General features: G+C 43.7%; 1 protein-coding gene across 5 annotated transcripts in view; it reads right to left on the bottom strand.

The window, feature by feature from the left end:
- The window catches only part of hipk2 (homeodomain interacting protein kinase 2), a 71,958-nt gene extending 59,389 nt beyond the window's left edge, over positions 1-12,569 (bottom strand). For all 5 annotated transcript variants that reach the window (XM_053319774.1, XM_053319776.1, XM_053319775.1 and 2 more), the window contains exon 1: positions 12,244-12,569. In XM_053319774.1, coding sequence (XP_053175749.1) covers positions 12,244-12,262 — 19 coding nt within the window. In that variant the 5' untranslated portion in view covers positions 12,263-12,569. The remainder of the gene's footprint in view (positions 1-12,243) is intronic.
- Between the last annotated feature and the right edge of the window lie 496 nt (positions 12,570-13,065).

Raw genomic sequence — 13,065 nt, 5'->3', positions numbered from 1 at the left:
ACATATTGTCCATACAGAGTAGACTAGCCTTGTGTTCCTGCCTCATGCCTGGATTCTGCCCTCAGTAGGGGAGCTGGAGCTTGTCACTGCATAGTCTCTCTCTCTCACTTTCACCCGTGGCCACTATTGACCATCCTGTCTGCTTTTTTAGCTCTCTCATCTCCGCTTATTTATAGAATAATGCATCAGACAAGCTCGCGGGGGGATGCTGTCATGCAGGCTGCTGCTCCATCAGCCTTTATGCACATCCTGACCACAGCATTTGACCAGTTGGAACTGCCTTGCCATTTCTCTCTGCTCTCTCGCAGAGCAGAACAAATATCCATCCAGCATATGGACATCCTAAAAGGCGAATATGCTGTTTGACGGACATACATAGGACTTTCTTGGCTCGTAAATCAGCAACACGCCTGCTGTAAACGTGACACTCCCTCAACTCTCCCCTTCCTGGAAGCAGACTGCCACAGATACAACATGTTGTGTTAGCTGTGAGATAACAGGTTCAGCCAGCACTCGTTCAAACGTATATGCCTAGATACTTAAGTGAGAACAGACAGACACACACACACACACACACACAAATTATCACACAAATGGCCACATGCTGGTGCACACAAGAGCACCGATACAAAGAGGTGCACACAGCTCCACACATTCACAGCAACCGATGTGAAACACGACTCTGAATACTGTATAATAACTTTTTTAGCTTCTACCTGAGCCATGATAACTTATGCTGTGAATGCCAGAATTTCTAATCTAAAGTAAAGCTGAAAAACCTGGTTTCCCAGAGGAACTGTCGCTAGATAAGGAAGCTGCTATTCACGTTGTAAGTGTGGTCATAAAACGGCTGGTGTGAGAAAAACATTTGACTTTATTTATACTGCCAGGTCAGCCTAACCAGGCACTGAACCAAGGCACAGGGTGGAGGAGAGGAGTGGGACATGAGGAGGAGGAGAAGGAGGAGGAGGAGGAGGAGGAGGAGGAGAGGAGGCAGAGTGGCTCTGCTTGAGCTGGATTTCTTATTAATCAAATCACGAGTGTAGCAAGTGTACAAAGCACAGCACCCAACTTCCTCCCCACAGAGAAAGAAAGAAAGAAAGAAAGAAAGAAAGAAAGAAAGAAAGAAAGAAAGAAAGAAAGGGAAAAAAAGAGGTCTGGTTCGCTGCAGCAGAAGTAAAAGGTTGAATGTGGAAGAAGAAACTATTTGTTCAGTGCACAAGTTCCATGTGTGGCAGCATAAAATGAGAAGGGTTGAGCTGGAAACGTGGTCAACCATAAACCAATGGCACCTGTGAACTCAAGGCATGACTGCACTACCATTGAGATCCACTGTACACATCAGGCCATGCTGCTTTGACTACAGTTGCAAACACGACGCAGGGCCATGCAGGGACACACACCTGATAAGCAGCCGCCCTCCATAGTCCTTATCATTTACACACAGTGAAAAACGCCCCACTGCACCACACTTCCGTTGAAGTCATTATGATCAACAATGACAGCTGGACACAATGTACTATAATGAGATCAACATATGAGAACTCAAGGCAAGAAATCCAACATTGAAAACAACAGCAGAGCACACTCAATGTGGGAGAAAACATTCTGCAATGGCAAATCGATCTGAGAGGAGCCAGAGCAGAATGGCTGTTGTTGCTTGAGGATTGTGCTGTATTATGACCTACTGACTAAAAAGGTTTCAGTGTGAATGTGAACAGCGGCCTTGTGCTGTTTGCCTCTCTTGCAGCGTATTGCAACCTGAGGTTTTGAAAGGTTGGTGCTTTCAGTAAGCGAAGAACAAAAGCCGATGACACGCATACGCAGAATGAAATACGATGATGCTGATGTTGTCACACGTGCCCGCATATACAAACACGAGCAGCCAGGTTATCTCAGTGATCAACAGTTTAGTCATTCACTCTCGTGCTGACTTGACAAAGGGCCCAGAGCAGGAAGTCTTCATTTTTTATTTCAAAAGATTTTAACCTCTTCCTGGATACACAAATGACATCATATTGTCATATAATAAAAAAAAAGATAAATTAACAAAAGAATTTTAAGTCCACCACAATGTTCATTTTGTGTGATCCCATATTACTTCCGCATTTGTTGCCCATGAGCATGACAGTAAACTAATATATTGCAAGCAGGTGTTCAATTTGTGGAGGTTCACAATTGTATTAATCACACTAATGTGATTACCACATTCAAAGTGTTTAAATGAGTTGATGGCTTTCACTCCTTGGGATCTGAACGCTGCTTGCAGTTGATAAACTTTTCATAGAGATTGTGCAGAATGAGACAGTCAGAGACCATGACTGTGTCTGGAAAAGGTGGAGGGAGCACTGCTCTGGATAACGTTTTGAGGAGATGGCATCATTGGGCCACCCTGCCACCCTGCCCTGTCCCATGGAGCAGACTACTAAGCATTGGTTTTGGGTGTGTTCATGAACTCTGGGGTCAAAGTCTGCTGCTGCATTAATATCGAACAGAGACAGTTAGAATAATGTCCGTCCTGCTTGACATGCTCACCTCCACCAAGGATGCCCACAACGGCACACACTCAACTCTCTGTATGTGTGTGTGTGTGTGTGAGTAAAGCAGAGGTGTACTCACAGATGTGCATTTTCTGACAATTTATGTGTGTGCTCTATCCTCCCTCCACTAACATCTTAGCTGTGCTGTAACACTATGCATGAAACCACCACCCCAAAACACACACACACACACACACACACACAAACACACACACACACACACACCCACAGGGATTAATACGATGCTCCACCCCTTCAAAAACCCAGCATTGAACCCAGGCAACAGAGGAACCAGTCCAACCTGACCAGGCAGCCGAGGGACAAATCACAGACAGGCAGGGCCACCACTTCTGTATTTCCAAAACACAGCTGTATAACTGGTAGAGATGTATATCTTTAAAAACAATAAAAGAAGAAGGGGGATGACAGGAAATGATATACTTGAATGACAATGACTCATTTGTTTAGGTAGAGCTGGTAAAAAAAAAAAAAAAGTCTAGTCATTACTTTTAGCTCTCAGTTGCAAGTAGTCTGCTTGAAACCGGGATGATGCAGACTATTTTATGAAAGAGTTGTGACACATAGGCAGCCAGTGTGTTTGATATGATGATGATGATGATGATGATGATGATGATATGATGATAAATACTGATGACGGTGATGCATAAAGACCATGATTTAATAGCTCAAAGAAAAGAAACTGAGGAAGAAACACGCAACTTCTATCCAGCTCACATTAGTGCTCTTACACTTTATATCCCCCACATGTGGTTGGCCTTTTGCTCCCCCCACCTCCCTGAGTACGCTCCACCACCTCCCTATACTCTTTGCAATCAAATACGAGCTGGGGATGGTGCACATGCCTCCCCAGGCAACAAAAGTGTGTGATATTTCAGCAGGGTGTGTGAAGCTGCTGCCCATTTAAACCACAAATCAGACTAATTTAAACTACAGATGCATTTTTCTCCCCTCTAAAATGCCCCAACATGTACTCCTGCCTTCATTCTGCAGGTGACTCATCCATATGCATGCTTATTAAATATTTTAATCTCTTAATCTGTCTTCATCTTCTTCTTTTTAACCCTCTCTCCTTCTGTGCTTAACAGTGCATGTCCCTCTCATTCTGTCTCTCCTTTGACAAAGTAAAGAGGCCCACCGTGCTATATATTTCAAACAGCTTTTGGAAGATTATAGCACACACACAAACACGAGCTCACATACCAATTTAGTAAGGCATATGTGTCCTTAATCCAACTGACAGTGTGTCGTAAACATGGCTGTTCAGTCCTTCTGGCCACAGAGCTGAGGTAATAAATATGGCGAGCCAACTCAGCCCTCTGCGTCTGATTCAGCGTGAAAATCATGGCTTTAGCCGATTATATTTACAGTGTCCTCACAGTCACAAATAGCAGCCAAAACCAGGCAGGAAATGGCTATTCTGACCATCAGTTTAACACCCACTTGCGGAGTGGACGTGTATGGGAAGTACACATTTCTACTGACTGGCTTTAAAAGGTAAACACCTCTTGAAAGGAGAAAGGAGAATTACTGCTTGTGCAATAATAGACAATCTAACTATTAAATAACATGAAACAAGATCCATGAGAATTTGTTCCTGTAGTCTGAAATGCTGACCCTAAACTCTCAGTTGTGTAGTAGCTGTGATGGAGTTAAGCAGATGGAAAAGATGAGCTGTGGGAAGTCAGTAAATAATGATTCATCATACTGTAAGTTGCTTTACTGTGAATAAAGATAGAAATGTTACTACTGCTCTGTTGGAATGACTGGAATGGCTTTTTTACACTGGCTATTAAAACATTAAAAGGAACTGAAGAAGGATGCCACTTAACATCGCCATGTTTATGTCTAAATATCTAAGTGTAATGCTTATGAATGCAGAACTCCCACACTGCCTCAGTCTCACAGAGGCCTAATGAGGTAAAAACAACTGGCCTGGCACAGACACTCTGGAGCAGTGAAGGAAAGAAGAACAGGTCCTCGTAGCTAAAGGTCAACTTTTGGCCTTTTTCTGGGTCAGCTTCTCTAAAATTGATGGAGGGCTGGAAGCATGTTAGTGTGTGTGTCAGCAGCTGCTGGGCTCCATCAGGGGAGCTGAGGAGATGGGGCGCCTCACCGGACAGAGCTGATCCCCAGATGTAAGAAGGAGACAGGTTAAAGGAGATGACGGCTGAGAATCCACAACCCCCAACACCAGTGTCGCCACCACCGAAATCCTTCTTAGACCAGTGACCCCCACCACCACCATCACCACCCTCCCTCCCTCTCCAAAACCACCCCCTGACCTCTGGCAGTGCCCCTGAGGCCCACAAACCCCAGAAGAAGGTATTCATCTCTCCTCCCCACTCCACTGTTTCCCTCCTTCCAGTTCTGCCTTACTTTTTCAATCTCTGTCACTCCCTATCTCGCTGCCATTCTCCCTCTCCCTCTCTGTCTCTCAGGCTGAATGGAGGGGTCAGTTCAAAAGGCTGCCAGGCAGAGCTGTTGGCTGGCCATGATGTAGCTGAGGCTTTGAAGTAAGGAGTGGATCTAAGAGGTGTGAAGCCTGTGTTTTATGCTTCGACACGGCCAGATGCAGAAATATAAACATGTAACTGCACTTTCTGTTCCTGAAAGCTGTTTAGTAAAGTTTACCATGAACGCATACTCCAACTTTATTATAATAAGCCACTACTGTATTACTTCCGTTTTGTGAGCTTAAAAGCCTTCAAGCAAGCTCTTCATTTCCCACAATAAATCTACTAAAATAAAAACTGATGGCAGATTAAGCACTTTTTTTCAGATCTTCCAGAAAGACATTATAGAGATAGCAACGGGTTTAACCATTACTTCAAATCTTTTGTGAAGGTCCTACATTTGACATTATTTTGATAAAAATGCTCAAACTGCCATTGCATAATCATGCACTTATGCACTTATGATGCAATTGAATGTTACTAAATGTCTTCAGAGATATTCATCCAGCAGTATTGCAGCTATGGAGAAATATTTCTTACAGTTAGGACATTCAGTGTTTTCTCATGTCAAGATTGGAGTGGTATTAGAGGAGCCACTGGATTGAATCAATGGCTTATTAACATCTCTCCCTCTCTACATTATCTCTTAAAAGCTAATCAAAGCTCAGTTTTCAGCCTTCAGTAGTGAGGAAGATATCCTTTTTTTATCTATACATGTGAATATTAAATACCTACAAAGACATTTTACCACATTTCATAAAATATGGATTTCAGACCTCTGAGATCTGATTCATACAGCACATTTCGTCACTTCCACCTCCTACTTCTTTTGATGTGTAACTTGCTAGTTTAATGTCTAGTGAATGTTATCTCAACCAAATTAAGGGGGAAAAAAGCACTTCAGATTTAGGGGTGGCTATCTGTAATCACAACTGCTTTCACGCTAATAGAATAACGAGGAAAACACAGCATGTGGAGAAAGAGAAAAAAATGACTGTGTGAGAATATAAGAGCAAATATTGCTCACAAAGTGGCCAGAGGAAGAGGAAAGGGCTAAAGCTGCTCATTTTCATGCCTGTTGACTCTTTTGACTACCTCAGTTCTTGCCTATTTCTGCCTCCTTTCTCTGCTCTGTGCCTTTTGCCTCCTGGCTCTGGACAGAAATGGGCTTGAGCGCTCGTCTGAGCTTTGAAGTCCTTTGGTTATCAGCCAAGCGTAGCGCTGTACCTGCAGCCATCTGTGAAGGGGCCGCCAGCAGCCGCCCATCGCTCCACTTCCCTTCCATGACCGAGAGGGGCCGGAGCCAGGAGTGGTGATGGGGCTGGCAGCGGCACTTAGCTCACGTTGGCTGGTCGCACATGGTAGAGCCCATAGCTGTGACTGTGTCAGTGAACACATAAGCATATACCATAAAAAAACCCAACCTCAGCACCTCTAATCCTACTGTGTTCAGTCGTTCTTTGCTCATTTTAATATCTGTCTGTAAACACCCCCCCCCCCCACACACACACACACACACACACACACACACACATCTCCCGCTCTCTCTCCTCACCCTGTCTCTTTCCCTCTGAAAGGGAGGAAAAATGTGGAGGTTATGAAAGGCTTGATTAAAAACTGCAAACCATTTTTCACTCCGCACTTCATGTAATATGAAGAGACGGTTAGGATCTTTTGTTTAAATGAAGTGGCTGTAGAGTGTGTTAGTTGCCCTCACCATCCAGCTCTAGTGCCTTACATCATGAGCTGTCTTTGCATCACTTTCAAGGCTCTGTTCAACTTTTTTTCAAAACTTGTTTCATGTGTTCACGTTTAATGTGACATGTCAAGTTGAAAGGCCAAATGAGCCAGTGATAAATACAACCAGTAATGGCAGATCTTTTCCTCTCTTCCAGAGAGTGCAATGTCAAATGGACTGGTATGGTGGGGGTGGCGGGGGGGGGTTGAGGGGCATTATCACAAACAATAGGATTACGACCTGGGACAATGTGTACCCAAAACAAGCTGGTGGTTTGGCATGGGGGGTGAGTGATGGGACGAGGCAATAAGACAAGCCCGGGGGATTGAGGCGGGAAATGATGGGGGAGTCTGAGGGGTTTTGGGTGGGGGTCATGATTAGGGAGAACAAAAAAGCTACAGTAGCCAGACCTCCTCGCAAACCGGCCTCCAATTACACACACACATACATGGGGCTTCCAATCTGGCCATCAGGCTGTTGCTGAAGTGTCACATGGGCACCATGTGTGCTGGCCAATGGCCTCTCGGCTTATCAACAAACAGAGCAGGATGGAAGGACAGATAAGCGATAGATGTGGGGGTGGGGCAGGGAAACGCGGGTTGGGGGTGGGAATTAGAGGGGGGGGGGGGTCATTGGCGGATGATGAGAGATTGCAAAGTGAGCATGCAATATATGGCATGCGCGCAAAATGCAAATCATGGCCACTATGCAATATTATTCCCATAAAAAAAAAAAGAAACGATTTGACACCCTCAGCATATAAAGTGCCCTTTATGCTCTAGGAATCCCTGTGTAATTATTGCTTAACAGGCCCAAGTTAACAAAAGGCCTTATTCACTTGGTGCTGTGTTGAGAAGCAGTAAAATGTGAACCTTTGTTTGAACCGTGGCTCTCATAGCAGATCAAAGCGTTGGATGTGTCATAAGGTACAGAGACTCTCAGCATCGTACTTTTTAACAGATGCTACTCACATCCCCAGCGCTCTATATTGGTTATACTGACAACATTACTTTTAGCAAGAGGGGGTTATTCAAATTTAAATAGGACATCCATTTTTTTAATCTCATGCTGATCCTAATATATAAGTAGGTGAACATTTTTGTGGTAAAATGCCACCCCACTGCAAGGACAGACACTTTCCAAAGTGCTACACATCCATTAAGAAACTAATTATACATTCAGTAAAATACTATGAATTGTGTGCCTTCAAGTTAATTCCAACAATCAAGGCAGTTCTCATGTGTTTTTTTGTTTTTTTTTTACCATTGCATAAGAGTAGTTGTCAACTTTTTCAAAGCACAGATCTCATTTTTGCAACTTAAAACTACATGAAAGGTCTTCACATCTATATTACAGGCCAGTAAGTAAGGCAACTGTTACATGCCTGTTACACTCGTTTCCTCTCTAACTGTGCTGGGAGTCGTTACACTGCTAGCCAGAGCCAGAGGCAGCTGTTCCACACAAACTGACACCATACACAGTGTGAAACAACAGTGCCGGGGAAAAAAAGGAGAAAAAAAAAGGGCCTTCACACATGCATGACAACCAACACGGAAATGCCTTGTGTAAGCAGTAGACAGGGTTGAGGCTCCATCCCAGCCAGCCTCCCTCTTCCCTTTCGATAAAAACGAACTAATGTCAGCAACTGATGTGGTCTCCTGCTTCAAGGACCTCAGAGCCCTGCTTTCAGAGTCGTTTCTGAAAGAGGTCTGAAACATATGGCAGGAGCACTTAAACAGGAGGCTTACTGACTGAGGAGAAAATGAGAATTGCAAAGTCTCATTGCATCTCAATTGAATTTTCTACACGCGAAAAAGAGCCAGAAGAATGATGTGCTGAAGTACTGGAGGCACTTTTACTCCAGAGAAATTTGCTGAAAAAGAGTATATGAAAAGTTGAGCCTGCTGAAATAGCCAGAAGTATTCTGCTCATATTCTATGCTGGGCCTTCTGTGTCAGACTGGCCTCTACTAACCTGTCATTTCAGTTCAGGCTGATGCTCTCCCTCAACACCACCCTTCCCCTCCATCTGTTTCCAAACCCTCAGATCACACCTGTGAACTATTCCAGCACATCAGAGAGCTCACATATTCCCCTGTCTTCAACAGAGAGGTAAACACACACACACCTCGTCTCACGTAAAACTACCATTCTATCTCCTTCAAAAGCCTCAGCTTCTACTACTAAATGCTTCAACAAATCAATAGCACAAAGAGTCCCCGAACACTGGCTTTCACTTCCTTTTCAGGTAGGAAGCTTTGAATAATGCAAAAGTGATACTTGTAAAGACAGGTTATCCATTTTCATAACCCCTATTGAGCAAGCCGCATTCCAAACAAGTCATAAAGTGATGTATCGGGTCAACAAACAGATCAAAACAGCCGCTGAGTGAAAGTGAAAACACAAGATAAACATTCACAATGGCACCTATAAGGACTGGCAGACTGATGACTGTTCTTTCCTGAGAGCTATTTAACCATAAACTCATCTCTTACCAATGTTTTGCTATCCTCCCTCCCCAGGCCTTGCTCTTTCTCTACTGTGGACAGTGAAGAGCTAAACACACCACCACTGCTTGTCATAACAGTTAGGAGGAGAAAACCCTCCACAGTCCCCTCTGACTCTGCCGCCATGGGGTGTGGGCCTGCCATGGCCCCCCAAAGGCCCCCAGGGTTCTTCCTGCAATTCTAATCAAAGTTTAAAAAGCTGCAACCTTGGACTCTAAGCCTGGGTCGTGGCCTATGAGGAAGATATCAATCAACCAGCTCCAAACAAGCGTGAGAGGAGGAAGGAGGGAGACAGAGAGTTGAGGGCAGTTGCTGAGAAAGTCTCTCTCTATCTGTCTTTTCCTCTGTCCTCAAGAGGAGAAACTTCCTCTCAATAAGGGCAGGGTGCATTCACCATACCCAGTGTTCCCTCTGTAGGGAAAACACGAGGTAATTCAAAGTCGCATTAACACATAATCGCTGTGTGGATGGATAAAACATTAATCTGCCTGTGATGCTGCAGCGCCTGTCACCACCACCATCATCAGGAGCAGCTTTTGCGTCATATTCTGTCGATTTTTCCACACGGGAATGAACAAGTCCTCTCTGGAATACCGGTTGACCTGTGAGAGGCGGATCTGCAAATGAAGTGGCCTTCCTGTCTGGTGCCCAGCTCTGCATCTGTGTAATCCTCTTGTAGGTCTGCCCTACAAACGGGTGGCAGTGTGTGTGTGTGTGTGTATGGACACATACATAGATTAAAACATATGCGCATGCATGCATGAATGCACCACAAGACCAATATCGAGCCACGCAAGAGGGCAGGCAGGCAGGCAGGCAGGCAGGCAGGCAGGGTTTTGGCTGTGTCTGAATATTAGCTTTTCCACAGCTGGGGGCTGCTGGACCTGCTCCGCTCATCAGACATCCATCAAGGTGTCAGTTTGGGTTATGAGACCAGGCTCCCAGGGTGATCAGACCGCTGCCCTGCCTGCCAGCAGGCCCGCCTGATGGCCTTCTGTCTGGGCCAAGAAGGACCAAAGGCAAACAGAGTGAAAAAAGGGGGAAAGCATTACCAGTAAATGATTGTGAATGTGAAATCAAGTTCCTCAGAAAAGAGAAGATGTGTCTGCTGGAAACTGTTCATCCTCAACAAGCTTAACTATAAACTATTGAAGGAAGTAGTTAATCATATAGATTTAAGTTATTAGTTGCCCTGTAGCCAAGGGTGAGTAATCACCATAATAGCCCGTCTCATTCTATGTGAAGCCCCCCCCTCCCAAACCTATTTTCCAACAGAGACTTTGGTCATTTCCATGACTGCTCTACATAACAGCCCTCTCCAACACTGAGGAGGACAGGCAAGGTAATTAATTCCCCCTGCTGCCTCTTTCTCTTCCCTTCTCCACCTCTCTGTGGTGAAGGGAAAAGCCAGGGAATGTAATTTACACTAATTACCTTTTGCATAGGAGTCTCATTTCAACTTTCCTTTTCATGTTGGAACGCTGGAGTCTCGGGCTATGCCTCTAAAGCTTCAACAACCCTAATGAAAAATCACTACACTATTCCTATAGGGACACAGTAACTCACTGAAGTGTTTGTAGCAACCTTATTGCACTTCATGATTCTGTATTTTCCACGGCCACCTATAATATCACCTAGTTAACAACTTTTTCTGTCCATATGTATGTATGTATGTAATGTCCCTTTAAAACTTGTTACAGTGTTACTTTTCAATAGCAGTTTTTCTTAATAGTAATTTGGGGAAAGAAAAGAAGGGGTTCCCTTTAGTGCCAGCAGAGGGACTATAGAGTAGACAAGGACATATTAAACATGAGGCTGCTCAAAAACAAATATTGGAAACATCAAGGTTCATTATTTGCTTTGTGCTATATTTTCATTTTGCATAAGATACTGAAGAGCATTTAAACCTTTATGTCTGCTCTACACATACTGTTACAGGATAGACTTATCTAACCTATTGTATGTCAAAGAGCATCTCTGCAGGCTACAGTACTTCTGAATGATACATTACTACAGCTGGATCACATTCAAATGTAACACAAGATCGCATGCTATATTATTACATGATTCCGCTTGTTTTACTATGAGCTATCAGTATTATTGGTATAGTTGCAGTTGGAGCATTCATGCCTCGATATTGCGCGGATTATAATGGGCCGCTTGCAGTTGTTTTTATGTGTTTATGTATGCAATGCAACGACACTGCAAAGCAAACATATTGCCTGTGTATGATTTAAAAGAAACTGTATAACAGCAAATGATTTAGAGAAGAATGCGAGCAGAAGCATATTCTCACAATTGGATTAGTCACAGCCACAATGCTGCAGCGAATATTGCTGTATTTAAGCTTTGCATTTGGTTTCCGGGAAGACAAATAAAAAAAACATTTTGAATCAATGCTAGGGGGGGGCACAGAAACAGAAACACCTCAAGTCAGTCAGTTTCCATGCTTGATGAGAACTAATGGGAGAATGAGAGTGAATAGAGGTGAGATCGGACCGATCGGTCACCTTCTTTCATTGCCTCTCCTCCTTTAAGCAAGATCTATCATTCTTACCAGGAGCAAACATCAGGAAAAGAAAAAAAACAACAGCATTTTCAGGTGTCTGCAGGCTACACACATGATGACTTGTGTATGTACTACACAGGCTTGTCTGATGAGAGATATTTCTGATGGTCTCAGACAGACAGCACAACCTGACTGAGCATTTACTCATTTTCTTTAACTGTGGGGCGCACACACAGCTGCTGGGAATCTGACAGCCTACTTGTGGTATGTTTAAAAAAAATATATAGCCTACTATGTGAATATACAGTATGTTGGATGATCTGACAGAAAGACGAGTAGGGCGCAACGCATCTCTGCCCTCCGTATCAGCAGCGATTCAATTGTATCGCAGCTGATGGGCTACAGTAGGTCCAGTGACTGACTGCACGGAAACACAGGCACACACACACACACACACACACAAAAAAGCAGCTTACCTTCGTATACAGGGGCCATCGGTGCAAGGATTTCTGTTATTCATGGCAAAAAAATAAAGCGAGATTTCTGTTCAAAACTCAATAAAAATCTGCCATCTTGAAACACTGATGAGAGAGTCGCCGCGGTCTCCTGCATTACTGGCCCGGTTCATTAGTGAGGAAAATGCTCATAATTCATATCCAGGCGTTTTTCATAAAACGTCGGGTCCGATGTGAAGGAAGCCCCAGAAGAGAAGCTCCGCGATTCAAATCCCCACACCTGCGGTATGTTTGTGTGGAGGCTCCAAAAAAAAAAAGGATGAGCCGCGGTGACAGGTTTACTTCAGCTATTGTGCGACATGTCTGTGGAGTGAGGAGTCTCTGCAAAAGTTGCAGTGGTCAGAGCGCAGCGAGTTTGGTGTACAGTGAGAGAGTCGAGTGACGAGCGAGTCGATACAGGCAGAGAGGAGATGCATCACTATTGGCCACAAAAAAAAAAACAAAAAAAACAAATACACCGGGGCTGAGGAGGAAGAATCATCATCATCATCATCATTGTCATCATTACCCATGCAATATTTATAAAAAAAAGAAAAAACTATAATAATAACAATAATCAACCAATTTTGTAGAACAAAATTATGGCTTTAAAGAGTCTCATTAGTAGCCTATAAACACTGCTAATACTAAGCAAAGCGAGTTTATATGTGAGCAATTTAAAATTTAATTTAAAATACAACTAACATGGGGATAAAATGGCAACATGAGAATAAAAAAAATTGATTGAGAAATAAATAAAAGATAACGAACCAGAAATACAGTTACAGTGCAGTTACACTTTGC

Source organism: Scomber japonicus, chromosome 5, assembly GCF_027409825.1.
Source record: "Scomber japonicus isolate fScoJap1 chromosome 5, fScoJap1.pri, whole genome shotgun sequence".
Taxonomy (NCBI): domain Eukaryota; kingdom Metazoa; phylum Chordata; class Actinopteri; order Scombriformes; family Scombridae; genus Scomber; species Scomber japonicus.
Note: the sequence above shows the minus strand (reverse complement) of the source record. Positions and strands in the feature narration are given on the sequence as shown.